This window comes from Lepidochelys kempii, chromosome 14 (assembly GCF_965140265.1).
Source record: "Lepidochelys kempii isolate rLepKem1 chromosome 14, rLepKem1.hap2, whole genome shotgun sequence".
Classification (NCBI taxonomy): Eukaryota; Metazoa; Chordata; order Testudines; family Cheloniidae; genus Lepidochelys; species Lepidochelys kempii.
In genome coordinates this window covers 6,310,171-6,324,411 of record NC_133269.1, presented here as the reverse complement: position 1 = coordinate 6,324,411, position 14,241 = coordinate 6,310,171, and the positions used below count along the sequence as shown (strand labels likewise).

Here is a 14,241-nt window from a genome sequence, read left to right as displayed (position 1 = left end):
AGCGCTCTTAAAAATCTGGGCCTAAATGTCTTTCTACCTTTAAAGATAATGAAGTATTGACTACGCAGGTAGTATTCTCACCAAGCTGTAGAGGTATGCAGCGCTGTACAATTGTAATGCACTAAACAGTTAAGAGTCACTGAACCCTACCTAAAAGCACAAGCTGATAAAATATATTGTTATATAACAGAGCCAACAGAATAGTACACAGCAGAGTCAACGTGAGGGGTGGATGGTTCTGGGATGATTTATGCAGCAAATTATCTTAAACACTTAGGGAAAAGGATGAATTTTATAAGCGGTTTCAGCACCTTTTCTTTATGTTTCAATCCACAGAGTGGTAAGAAAAGCCAGAGTGGTAAGAAAAGCCAGTTAAATCTGCAGGCTGCTACATACTTATAACTGTTGCAAATGAACAAGTGGGCGATAATAAATTGTTCCCATAAAACAAACAGGACGTTTTCTACCTATATGATGCTGGTTCAGACTCCAATAAGCAGCAAGTTTGACTCGTGATAGTGATATATTGTATCTTCTTGTGGACGCGGACTCATTTCTAGTTACTCCACTGACTAAACTGTCGTGTGTTTGAAGTCACCCACCTATGACTGAAGGCTCAACTTCGTACAGGCTTCTTCTCTGATGAGGCAAACGTAATAAATGACCCTATAAGGGCTTAGATTTTGTAATTAAAGATAGAAAGAAAACAGATGCACTATATATAAACTGACCTTTTTTTCTGTGCACTAGATGACTGTGTTTCTCAGTTATTCCCTTCCCTTCAGAGGAAAGTGCACAGGAATGGAGACAGGAACTTGAGCTCCAGTCACTGCTTTGCCACTAACTCACCCTGCGACCTTGGCCAAGTCACTTACCCTTTCTTTGCCTCATTAACCTCCATAGGGCTAATACTTACCTCTCAGGGGATTTGTGAGGCTTTAGCCCTCATTCCTACCCTGTTCTCTTCAGACTAAGGGAGAGGCACTGCAAAGGGTTTGAGAGTGAGGAGTCGGATTCTGCGTCATGACTAGCCTTGCTCGGATGCACACGTCATCCCCATTCACACTTGTGCTGCAGCACTCCCACCAAACAATTACTTCCAAGTTCAAAGTTTTACTGTTTGTGTTATACCATGTAAAGCACTGTACACTTGCTGCATGGTTTATATAACATCTGTAAACGAGGCAGGCAGAATCTTAGTGGGAATAAATGGGCACCGCTCAATTAACAGCTCTGTGCGGCTTTGCATGAGCTGAAGATCTGACCCAGATCCTCATTTGGATGGCGGAGACTGAAGATGTTTTTTAACTACAGAATAAAACTCTGGCTAAAAAGGCAGATTCATATTTAGTTAACTGTTCACTTCAAAGCATGCTTCCACATCCATATCAACCAGCCCAACCCATCTGTCAAGTTCACTGACTTGTTTCACAGCTGCAGGCCTGTACTTTCTCTAACACCTATTGTATGCAGAGCAATTCACCTTGAGTACCCCAATGGCTTCACCTTTAAAAATATCCTTTTCTCAAAAGAGGGGCTAATTTAGGAAAAATTATTCCCTTCTCCAAAGTACAGAAGCTGCAAAGCTACAGGCCTCAATTTTTATTGTGCTGATAAGTGTGTGGAAACGATAGCATATATGTGCATTATTAAATCACACACATCAATACTGATTAAAATATAATGGAACATTTTTAAAGGTCTTCCTGCTGAAGTCTTTTCCACTCAAAAGTTCCTTCCAAAGCCATATCAAAATTATCCATTTCTTGCTCACGGGAGAGTTCTAAGAACACCTGAAATGTATGACAACAACAAAAGTCTGGTTATTCCCTGTCACTGATAACAAATACATTAAATATTTGTTACTATTTTTATGAAGGCAACACATGGGTTTGCAATTGCCCAAAAGATGACCATCACAGAGAACAGGTTTTCTGCTGATACAGCTCTCTTCAGAGCAGCAAGTGTTCGCTAATTTCCAGTTCACCAGCTCACCAAAGGTCAGGAGCAACACTAGGAAAAGACCATCGTCCTCTCTAAGACTGTATATTTATTTTGATTCACTTCTATGTTTGTTTCTGTAAACAGATTTCAAGCCAAACTCTGTGAAGTTGGAATTTAATGATGGCTCTTTATGGGGACTGTTCACACCATGATGCCCTACAGAAACTGCAAGGCAATGTTTCACAGAGGGGTGTTTGCCCTTTTAATTCAGTCACACAGGAGTGAGTTATGGCGTTGCCTCATGCCCTGTGCATTGAGCCAGGCATGGGCATGCTGCTCCATGAGCAGCTCACAAAGCAGACTGTGACTCAGTCATGATCTGTCTGCCTGTTTCTCCCTGCTCCAGCAGATGGAGGTACCCCTGCACCAGCCTTATATCTGCTATCTCTTAGTGCACCAACATAGCTGTGCCAACCAGCCCTTAGCGGGATCGGTGGCTTGCAGAGGACGTTTTGCTCACTATGCAGCTACCCACGATGTGGATACCAGTGCAAGGGAACAGGAAGGCAACCTCTGCCCTTTTACTCCCCTTCATGGCTCTGCAGGCTGGGCCACCACCTGACTCTCACTGCTACAATTATTCCCTTTAGAATCTTGAAAATGAATCTTTCTCCAGTAAACGTCCTTTTTTTCCCCCTTCCAAAATTTGATCATTGTGCTGTGCTGCCTTCTTTGTTCCCTTTACAATTCCTTTACAAGGAGTTGCGTATAACTTTGAAATCCCATGCCTGCTCCAAAGTGTTCAAAGAAAAGCTGTACTCCTCGAGGCTGAAGGTTCGTTTGGCTGTGGAGAAATGAAGATACAGTTAAAAAAGCATGTTTCATCTTTACATGTCCTTTTCGAGTGATCCTAACCTTTTGCTGATAGTTTCTCTCGTACCTGCCTCTAGCTTGGAGAACGTCTGGGACAAAGGCAGTGCATCTTGCATTGGTATCTTGTAAACCAGCAAAGAAGAAACCCTGAGGGAGAAAAGAAATTGCATCCATTGTCCTGTGTCTAGCTCGTAGACACCACTTTGAGTCAAATTCTGTCTGGCTCAGGTGTGGGGGCCAGAAGGGAAGGAGAAAGCACAAGAAGCTTCCGTATCTTATTGCATGGCCCAGACACAACGACAGTCTCTAATCAACTTGCTAGCTAGGGACTGTAACCCATTAATCTCTCCCAGTGAGAGATCTTTGTTCAAGCTGTGATATTTGCTGCCAAACTCCAGCAGTGGGAATGATATACTACAACTCTGCAGGGGTTCAGGACCCTGATGTATTTTGCAGTTACCGTTCCTGACGATCTGCATGCGGGAAGATCTTCAGAATCTCCATATGGAGGCAATCAACCTGTGCTGGGTCTTTCACTTTAATTTCCAGTAAGTAACCTTTGCCAAACTTGCTTTTCAGGTACTGAACAGCACCAATGCACCTGGAGACAAAGAAAGCAACACAGTGGGAAATACTTAGTAGTGGACAAAGAGTCTTGCTTCCATGACCCTCTCCTCTTAGTGGATGTCAGGGATTAAATTCAGCCGGAGCTGTCCAGAACAGAGCTCTGGTAAATATTCTCACCCCTCCTGTTGTTTTTATAGCTTGTTGGGGGTGGGGAGTGTGGTAGTGAGGGGGAGGGGGGGCGCTCCAGGAAATACTCTATGAGACTTTAAGTCCTGGTGGGTGTAATGAATGAGGTTGGCTCCATAACATCTGCCTGTTCCCTGAGAACTTCTACAGTGTCCATCCTGCTATTGACCGATCTATGTTACAGCCTACCGGAGCTTTCCACACACCATGATGGCCACTCGATCGCACACTGCCTCAGCCTCTTCCATGTAATGGGTTGTGAGGATGGCTCCTTGTTCCTTGTTCTTCAGTGCAGCCCGAATTGCTTTCCTGGAAAGAAAGACAAAAATTATTTCAGAAGAAGAGCCAAACAAGTTTTTCTATTGTATTTCCCCCTCAAAATGATAAAGGAAATGTAATTAAAACCTAAAAACAACTTTACATTGACGTCTACATGAAAGTACTTTGAACTTCCCATTTGACCAAAATCCATTGAGGGATTGCTCTGAAATAAGGTTTGCTACAGTGCTGATTTAGTGGGGAGGGACTGTTAAGTTCTTTTTTTGTACCTGCTTTAGCTGAAACGTGTTTCACTTTGGCCAGTGAGAATTAGGATAGTGTCGTTTCAGAGGAGGCAGCTGTCAAGTTGGGGTCAAGATTTAGTTGGGGATTGGTCCTGCTTTAAGCAGGGGGTTGGACTAGATGACCACCTGAGGTCCCTTCCAACCCTGATATTCTATGATTCTATGATTCAAGTGGACAGTGGTGCTAAGAAGGGATGGGATGAACCCGCTCAGGGAAAAATAAATACCAGCCTATATTTTGCTCCAACCGCTGAACTGAAACTGAAGCCTCAACTGATTTTTGCAGATTGCAAATGGTTGGGATGTGAACCCCCCCCCCCCCCGAATTCTCAATGACACTAAAACAGAGTACCATTAATTCTAGAGTCTAAGTTGCAGCTGTCCCTGCACTGCTAACGCAGACGGCGAGAGAGAAGACACAGAGTGTATATCTGCCGACCCAACCTCCCATGCAACTGTGAAGGAATGCGACTTATCAAGGGTACTAATCTGCTTGGCTGTCCAAAGCCTAATTCCCATCGCGAAAGTCTTAGCCTTTAAATTTTTATTATGCTGTTTTGTTTTAGTTCTGATCTTAAAAACAGGCCTAGTAATTGGTTCAGGCATTACTCACCACATGTGACTTTGCCCTTTAGGGTCCATTCCAGTTGATGGTTCATCCAGAAGCAGAACTGTCGGATTACCCAGCATGCTCAGTGCAAAACACACCTAAAATGAAGAAAAGACTTTGGGAGCTAAGTTCTGTCTCCCTGGCCTACTTCACTAAAGCCAGTGGTGGTGCCAGGTGTAAATGAGAGCAATTAACTCATTTTCTTTAAAAATAATTATGCATAAGATTCATTTCTATGCAGGACTCTGAAATCCTCTAATTCAGAGCCAACCAGAAATATGTCAACCTTCGAAAGATGAGTGGCTTGGACTTCATTTCCTCCCTCCACACATATATGCTTGTGATTTAAAGAAGTTGAACAATCTGAGAAACATACTGTGCAATATTCTGTACTATGTTACATGGACGTAACTCCCTTTGAAGTGAGACAGCACAAAATGTGTGTTTGGGCCCCACCGTCACAGGGGAAGCAATGAGAATCTCATCCATGTAACTGGAAACAGAACTAGCCCCTCTCTTTACCAATACAATTTTTCATTCACACTATGGACGTTTCAGAAATATGCCAGCTATTTTCTGGAGATAAATTTACCAGCCATAACTACAATATGTTTACACCCAAACAGAGATTTTACTACTGTACATTTGAAACAAAAATTCATTTTAGAACATGAAGGGTTGGATTCTGCGCTCATTTATATCAATGCAAATGCAAAAAGGACTCCACTAGCTTAGTGGCGTTATTCCAGTTTCAACACTGAAGAACAAGGAGCAAAATTCGTCCCAGGGTTTGATCCAAGAAAAATGCAAATGCTCACCTTTCGAGTTATCCCAGCAGATAATTTCCTAGTCACTTTGTTGACATGATCTTGAATTTCCAGAGCCTTTGCTATCCTGTGAGGAAGGAGAAAGAAAGGAAGTAAAATGAACATTTGGTTTTTTTTCCCCAACTCAACACTTTTTCCATTGTGCTGTCAGTCTCGGGTAAGAATGGACTCGGTTCCTCCAGTTTCTGGGGGCAGCTGGGCCCTGGGAGGAAGTCTCTTCCACAGAGAGTACAGGGGTGCTAAGAGGAGAGGTTAGTTTTCATTTCTCAGTAGGGACTCCTGATAGAATTTGCTTGGGATACACATCTTCTTGATGCCCCCTCTGCAACCAGCAATTCCCTATTATTTGGGCTTCTCAGCAGAACCCCCAGAGGTTTGCCCTTCCCTGACAGCTCCTCAGAATGACACAATGCTCTGCCCCCTCTGGTAATGGAGGGGTCCATTTCCCCTTTCTCCATCACTACTGGTGAAACTTTGGTCACTCTGTTTTAGCATTCTTCTTAGTTATTTTCCTGATGGTACCCACTAAAGAGGATTTGTTTTGGAGGTGCATTGTTTCTTTCCGCAAAATGACTCTTTTTTTTTTTTGCATTTATTCTTTTCTCCTAAGCAAAGGCATCCAGAAAATGCTTACTTCCCCTTTTCCACAGGAGAATTCTTGTGGATCTATACTATGATGCTGAAAAAAATGGATACTGCAGTCACTGTGTTTCAGTTTTCTTAGATGCCCATAAACTTATCTGACTGTGTATTTTCACGCAATGAAGCTGACCCACTGAAGACCGCGAATCTTTCCAAAACTCACCTTCTGAAGTCTTTTCATAATCTCAAGAATCCTTCGGTTCTACTTCCCCCTGTCCAAAATTTTTCTGGAAAGTGTGCTAATTTTTTATTTTAAGCAATAAAATCATCAGAAACTAAACAAGAGAAGCTTTTCAAACAAGCTGTTCCTAACAGGATAGAATCTCTCTCTTAATCATTAGAATCATATTATTAGCAATATTAATAACAACAATCTATTATAAACCCTCTTCATCTTGCCTAGAGTGGACAGTACAGAATTGATTATCGCCCTAATTTCACTTTTTGGCACCAGACATTACAATCTAAAGTTTAGACACAGATACATCCAGCATTTAACACACACTAATTTTAATTCTAACTTATTCTAAATGAGAAAATCTGGGTGGCTTATTTTCTTGGCTAAATCATCAGAGGAAGACACTTGGGCAGTTTGACCGTGGAGCGTCTGGTTTTCAGCAAAATTCTACTTTCTCTCTGCTTTATAGTTCTAAGATATGAAACATGAATGGAAAACTTGATGCCTTTTACTACATACCGTTTGATCGTAACAGCAGCATCTTCTTTCCTCATCCCTTTCACAGCTGCATAAACCTCCAGATGTTGTTGCACAGTAAGGTTTGGCCAGAGAGGGCTCTCCTGAGGGCAGTGACCTAGAAAGCCAGTGGTGCTCTCTTGCAGTTGAGAGGCAGCGGCACCTTTCCCCTTCGTCAGCACCTGAACAAACAATCTCTTATTCTGCACTTGTGTAATCTTGTGATCGATAAATGTGAAGGGTTAAAATTACAGGGCGATTATGGGCTTTTCAGGCTTTATGAAGGGAGAATTACTGAGCAAGGGACTGATCTGCAACCTTTGCTTATCTGAGTAGTTTCATGGAGTACAGGTTGTAGGTCATTTTCCTGCTCGATAGGGTCTATGGCTGTAGTTGTTTGTTCTAGGTACTGTTACATGAACGACCCGTGAGAAATGCCAATAAAAAGCCTTACAAGACCATTTCCAGCATTAGCGAAAGTCCAAGATTCATTCCTGAAATGATTTACTTTTAATTTATTTTGAGGCAAATATAATTGGGGGTATGGATGGAGCGCATGGTTTCATTTCAAATGTTCTGGCATTGGTTGGTCTACATAAATAGTGTTAATGTCGTTTTGTTCATTATTGCAAGTGACATGTTTTTATGTCAGTCACAATGACTGATGATAATTTTCATTAACGATTTTCAGAGCATGACGTGCTAGGCTACGGGCTAGATTCCAAACATCCTTTTGGGTCCTGCTTTGAGCAGGGGGTTGGACTAGATGACCTCCTGAGGTCTCTTCCAACCCTGATATTCTATGATTCTACAGCTACATCAGAGCCTGGGTGAGACTTGCAGCTTGTGGAGATGTACCCCCCACTAACTGTACTCAGGCTAGCTAGCTAAAAATAGAACTGGACTTCAGTGTAGACTGCACAAGCTGACTGATACCCCCTTTCCTCCCCGGGGTACATACTTATTTGGGCAGCCTGTGCTGAAGCATGTGACGTTGTTCTCTCTGCTATTTTTCACAAGCTAGCTAGAATACAGCTAGTGTGGGTATGTTTACACGAATTGCAAGTCACCCCCCGCCCCCGCAGTTGAAGAAGTAGCCTTTGTTTCCGTTAATGTATTGTTTAGGGTTAGCAGTGGGTTTTTCACTCCGACCTGTATTTTAAAGTCTAACCCGTTTCACCTACCTGCCCAGCAGTCAGTGTTCTCTCTCCGGTAATCATATTGATGGTTGTGCTTTTACCAGCTCCGTTGGGTCCTAATAGTCCGAATACCTCTCCTAGAATGAATATGCATCAATTTTTAGTAAGACTCGCCCTTCCGGACAGAATGTCAGGCATATTCACCACGAAAGAACAAACAAACAAACGAGAAATCTTTTGCTCATACCTGTGATCAAATAACATTCATTAAAAATTCCATGAGGGCTGTCTAGAACTGAGATGTTCCAGTGAGTGAGTGGTCTATATATGTAACCTTCAAATCAGACAACCGTCAAAATTATTATAGTAAAATACTCCTGGGTTCTAACCTTTTTTCACACAAAAAGAGACATTTTTAGTGGCCACTTTCTTCCTTTTCTTAAAAACCGAACTGGCTTTCTTGTCTTTATATTCCTTGCGCAGATCGTTGACAATGATAATTGGTTTCTAGGAAAGGAGCAAAATGAGAGAGAATTTATAAAGAACAAATCCCTCCCACTATCAAAGACAGTCTGGTTTTTCTCACTGTTGTGTGTGTCTTGCTGTATACAGGTTTTATTCAGAACACTTCCTTTGACTATTTTGTTGCTGCTGAAATGTGTTGAAATTTCATTGCTAAGAGGGGAGATAAAAGTTCAACAGTGGTGAAATCTACTAGACAGTCATGTTAATCCCATATAGCTTTTTACTATTTTAGGTAACTATATGGCTACCATTACCATAGTATCCATGTGCCTCACACTTTACACACAGCACCTCTTTACTGTTTTATAGGAAAGTACTGTTCTCTCCGTTTTACAGTTAAGGTCACAGAGGAAGTCTGTGTCACAGCAGGAAACTGAACTGGTTTCTGTGTCCCAGGCTAATGCCCTTTCCACTGGGCCATCTTTCCTGCCCATTCAGGTTAGCTATTATGCAGGCTGTATTATTAATTATTAGTTAAACTAAAAAAAAAAGAAACATGCTTGACATTGAAAGAGAAGAGGTCACAATCCTTATTCCAAAGATCACTCATTTTAGATTGCCCGAGAACAAAAGACAATTACATTCTATTTAAAAATTGTATTCTCAGTTCTGATGATATCTGTTAATGCCACTTGGAAAGCCAATTTCTACTTACAGTAGAAAAATATAAGGGGAGAAACACTGGATTTCCATATTGATGTTTATTTTTTCCCCAGTGGGTAATTTAGGAAGAGTAAAGAGACAGACAGAAAAGGGCAACTTGAAGTTTTACCTCTTCCTGATTTTCAGAAGCTATTGCTTCCCTAACTCTTGCCCTTTCAGCTTGCACATCCTCATCTTCTTCTTCTGGTTCTTCAGGATTTTGATGGTTGATCTCTTTCTTCGGGGGAATTCTACTGATCAAAGGAGTCAAACTCAGCATTATATCCTTTGTCCTAGTTCACAATTGATGTATTATGAGTAGAGCAAGACCGAATGGCTGTTTGGTTCAATACTTCTGCTTTTTATTATTTGCTATTTGGAAAGTCAAGCACACAAAAAGTTAAGAAATACCAGAATTAAGGTTGCCCATACAAACTTAATTCAGCCCTCTTGTTGCATATGGGTTATGACAGCCTTGACCAACATCAGTCATATAGTATGTCTGTGGAGGAGCCAGGAATAGAACCCAGCTCTTGTGTGTCCCAGACCAATGGCTGAAATACAAGAGAACAACCTCTCTCTTCCTATAGTCCTTTGTCTTATTCACTGTCCATTCTGTGCCCTGTATGAGGCAGGGTTTGTTAAGAACAAATAGTACATGATCCTGTAGATAAAGATGGTATCAAAGTGCACCTGCAATCTATTTACTGGATTTTCCTAGCCTTTGAATATGTGGCTTTGCAAACTTAACACCATTTCTCCTTGGGGCAGGGACTATATTTTTGTTTTGTGTTTGTATTGTGCCTAGTACATGGTCCATGACTGCGACTTGCAGGCATGACAATACAAATAAACAACAACATTGTGATTTCCCATTTTTCTAGTAAGAATACTTGGGAGGGGAGAATGTATCATGTGAAACTCTATGGAAACTATGCATGGATTTTTAAAAAAATCAAAGTTGCTAAATGTTTTGTGAAAAATTGAAAATATCAACTTTTTCTGTGGAAAAATGTATTGTCAAGAAAAGAGTGAGCGTGGTTGCTATGTAGGGCACACACGTGCTCATGGAAGGGCATGTGTGGGCACAAACCTAAAAATCGGATCCTCTCTCATAACTGCTCTTCCATATTTCACCTCCAGCCATCGAAGAAGAAAAATGAAAACTGCACAGTGGAGGTAAGGCTGAAAAAAAGAAGAAATAGTCAGCGTTGTAGAATGAAAATAGCAACGTTGTATTTGATATATTTTAATTACAGTTTAGGTAAAGTGCCTTAAAAGAGGGATTGGCTTCTCCTCATGAACTAGTTACCTCCTGAGCTGCTAACTGGCTATTTAATGTTAACTTAACATTAGGGGAATGTTAGGTTCACTTTATTAAGATTCTAATGTGAGAGATAATAGAAGAGTTTAATTCAGTTCTCCCTGTGTCTGCCTCTTATTTAATCTAGGTGGGTATTTATCCCATATTGATCACTCTGGCAGCCTGATCTGCCTCACTTCTTTATTCCTCTTATGGATCCATCATAGGTACTTCTCTGTCCCCACTTGCACGTAATCTGAGCATCTCCCAAATCTTCATGTATAAATGCCAAAATAAAACCCTCTTGCCCTGGGACTGGCAGGGCCCCAACTATAAGGCTACGTCTGATATGATCTAAAGAACAATTAAATGAAAATGTTTCAGTTTTAATAGTCCATATTAAAGTATTATCTTCCTGTTATTTAGCTGTGCGTATCCTAGGTTTTCTCCTCTAATGCTTCCCATTACTGGTAGCAATGGTGGTGGAACTGGCATAGGTCAGTTGCCAGTGTTTTAGCCTTCATGACATTGAACTCAACTCAGAGCAGGCCTAGACAACATGGGGGTATAACGTTAGTAATTACTGGCACCTTGTCTCAACTAGCTTTCTCACCATGGCTGCCACCGCTGGAGCACAACTGGTGGTAATAATGGAACAAAATATTACCATTTACTACATTTTCCCCCATATAAGAGTCTAGTCCATGTAGATGTAGTCTTCAGACTTGGGTTGAATTTTATGGACTCTGTTGGAGTCTACAGCATGTAAAATTGTATAAGAAGTTCATATTTGTATTAACTAATACTAATGCATAAAATGACAGGTAATGACAGATTACACTAGCAGAGAAATCACATGTTAACGCATAAGCACAAAGGCGAAAGGTAAGGCTGAGCTCACTGCATGATCTGGGGCTTATTTTGTTTTCCCTCGCCTGTTTCAGACGAGCACTATTATTATTTCTGAGTAATTGGGTGCTGTCAACTGCCTCCTCAAATCCAGGCAAAGTTCTATTCTGTATGGAATGAGTCTGATATTCTTGTCCCACTTTCTTATAGGTAAAAAGCCTCAAACAGTCCAGCCTTCTCTAATAAGGTGACAGATGAAGTCCTAGGTTTATGGACTAACTTCTCCTGCCAATGAACATTAGGCTACACTGGAAAACTCTCCATCTCAGTCCAACAGATATGACCGTGAAACATCTGTCACATTATGTATGTTTTGCTAGCTGCGGGGAATTATACAAATGCAATATATAGTCACCACATTAGAATGTGTGTCCTCTGCAAAATAATAATGCAATATTCAAATTGTTTCTTACTGCAAAGACAGATACGAATATGTCGCTCCAATTGCCAGTAAAACTGAAAGCCTCGTATTCTAAAAAAATCTGTGCGTGGAAAAAAAAATACATAAAGCTTTAATATAATACTATCTCGTTTTAAAAGAATGAAAACACAAGTCAGTAAATATTTCAGAAGCATGTGAACATTTTTTGTCATTTTACTCAAAATTCTTACATTAGCAAAGGGCAAATATAGATGCTGGAATCTGGGTGTCCTAATACTAGGAAATAGTTACACCCTCAAATACAGATATCTTCCGACTCTTCTCTCCAAGACTAATAGCTCTGTCAGATGCAAGAATTTTATCTCCCTAGCACCTCTGGGGAGAAGTGGGAACAATAAGGATTGCACAAAGCAATTCTCAAAATCCAACCCCTACGAGCAGTGGTTCTCAAACTTTTTTTTTCCCGCGAACCACTTGAAAATTGCTGAGGGTGTCGGCGGACCACTTAATGATCTTTCCAAATGTTGTTTGTACCATTAGCTAACTATTGTACAGCACTTTGGGTAAAAGCGCTATATCAAAAAAACCCTTAATAATAATTAACTTTTTTTGTTCTACATATAAAAGCACACAACTCATTTTTATATCAGTACCTTTCTGATGTGATGGATGTGCCCTCTCTCCCCCGCCACGGCAGCCCCCGAGCTGGGGCTGGGAAGGAGGGGAGTATCTCCCTCACCACAGCAGCCACATCGCTGAGGCTGGGAAGGAGGGCTGTCTCTCCCCTGCAGCCACAGCCCTGGACCTGGGGAAAGTCACCTCTTTCTCTGGCCGCCACACAAATTTCCCCCACACCCTCTTCTCACCCTGCTGCCTCCTCCCACCTATCCCCTATTTCCCGCAAGGGCACCACCTCACTTTAAATGTGCATCTTCTCCAGGGTCCAGGCAGCTAATTAGCAGAGCCACACCTACGCGGCTTCACTAATTAGGTTGGTGGCCCTTCATTCTCTTGTGTGCGGCTGCCCAGGCATGCACCTTAGAGGGAACTATCCGTGGACCACCTGAATGGAGCTCGTGGACCACAGTTTGAGAATCTCTGCCTTAGAGAAACCACAAAGCTCTTTGCAAGGGTGTTACTGCCAGCTTCCCATGGAGAAACCATGAGGTTTGTTTTGTTTTTCTAAAAAACTTAGCCAGTTATGCATCTAGTTTCTTCATGACATAGTACGATAGTTTACCTTCTGAGACCGGATCACAACATCTATTAATGGATACACAGGAATCAAAATGGACAAGAAATAATGGAAAATTGTCTCTATGGAAGCAATCCGCATGATGGTATCAATAATGAAGATAAGCAGCGTTACCTAAAAAGATGCAAGAAAGTAACTTATACTAGATAAAAAAAAAAATCTTTGCTCACTGTTGCCAAGAATTGGATGACACTGCATTTTGGGTTATATGGTAAATACCACACAACTTACTTATTAGATGCTGAATACTAAATACAAAACACAAATATGAGAAAGGTTGATGGGAAGGACTCAGGGTAATGGGTTAGAGTTGGTGTTTGGGAGAAAAGAACATTTCTGTCACTCCACTGCCCTCTAGAGCATCCTTAGTTTTTACCCCCCAATACCTATTTGTCAGAAGCCATACTGCTAATCCTACACATTCCAAAATCATGAGTCAGGTCCTAAAAGATAATCAAGAACTTTTTAAAAATTGGATTCTTGTTATTTGCATTCTGTTTTTTGAGCTTGGGGGGCGTGTGTGTCACACTTCAACCTTTTCTCCACAACAGTGAGTGTTACACATTTATTTTGAATTAAAACAAACAGTCTCATGTGATCACATGACTCCAGGAGCTGGGACTTTAAGAAAACACACCAAATATTATGAAACTTCCAATAAAAATCAAAGGCATTGCCAGCACTGCATACATTGGCATATTCTGGTAGATAAAATACTGGGAAAGACCCTTCCATTAAGTTGCAGCATAATTAGCATGGAGGCAGTGAACATCTTAGCTTACTGATGTATTTATTTATTTATTTTTACCATGAGGCTTTTAGAGAGTTCAGAGTGACTATGCAGATATCTGTAAACAACAACATCACTTGGGGATCCTTTTCCCAATCTTGTAGAAAAATGACATGATGTTTGAACCTTTTTCGATCCAGAACTGCAGGATGTACAAACCAAAGATCTTCTCTAGGGCCTTTGCACCTCACGTCTAGCCTTGGCAGTACACGAAATCCTTACAAGGGTGTCTCTGGAAAGTTTATTTAGGTTGCAAGAGGCACCAAAAGAGTTGAGGTGTATTCTGCTACAGCTCAGTAGTCTGCAGACCAACCATAGAAGGATGTCTCAAGTCTAGATTTGGTCAGAATTTTTTTTTCCCCCCTGCTCTGGGGAAAGTTTCAAGTTTTC

General features: G+C 41.2%; 1 protein-coding gene across 10 annotated transcripts in view; it reads right to left on the bottom strand.

Moving 5' to 3' along the window:
• LOC140897656 (ATP-binding cassette sub-family A member 9-like) overlaps window positions 1-14,241 on the bottom strand; it is a 54,747-nt gene continuing 40,506 nt past the window's right edge. For 5 of the 10 annotated variants that reach the window (XM_073310547.1, XM_073310544.1, XM_073310548.1 and 2 more), the window contains 14 exons: window positions 13,047-13,175; window positions 11,838-11,906; window positions 10,306-10,397; window positions 9,343-9,466; window positions 8,435-8,552; window positions 8,091-8,182; window positions 6,910-7,088; window positions 5,562-5,637; window positions 4,747-4,841; window positions 3,760-3,879; window positions 3,278-3,418; window positions 2,885-2,964; window positions 2,733-2,788; window positions 1-1,793 (listed from right to left, as the gene is read on the bottom strand). In XM_073310547.1, the coding sequence (XP_073166648.1) occupies window positions 1,695-1,793; window positions 2,733-2,788; window positions 2,885-2,964; window positions 3,278-3,418; window positions 3,760-3,879; window positions 4,747-4,841; window positions 5,562-5,637; window positions 6,910-7,088; window positions 8,091-8,182; window positions 8,435-8,552; window positions 9,343-9,466; window positions 10,306-10,397; window positions 11,838-11,906; window positions 13,047-13,175 (1,470 nt within the window). In that variant the 3' untranslated portion in view covers window positions 1-1,694. Of the gene's footprint in view, window positions 1,794-2,732; window positions 2,789-2,859; window positions 2,965-3,277; window positions 3,419-3,759; window positions 3,880-4,746; window positions 4,842-5,561; window positions 5,638-6,375; window positions 6,452-6,909; window positions 7,089-8,090; window positions 8,183-8,434; window positions 8,553-9,342; window positions 9,467-10,305; window positions 10,398-11,837; window positions 11,907-13,046; window positions 13,176-14,241 lie in introns of those variants that run through there. The other 5 variants (XM_073310545.1, XM_073310549.1, XM_073310550.1 and 2 more) reach the window with 5 other exon arrangements.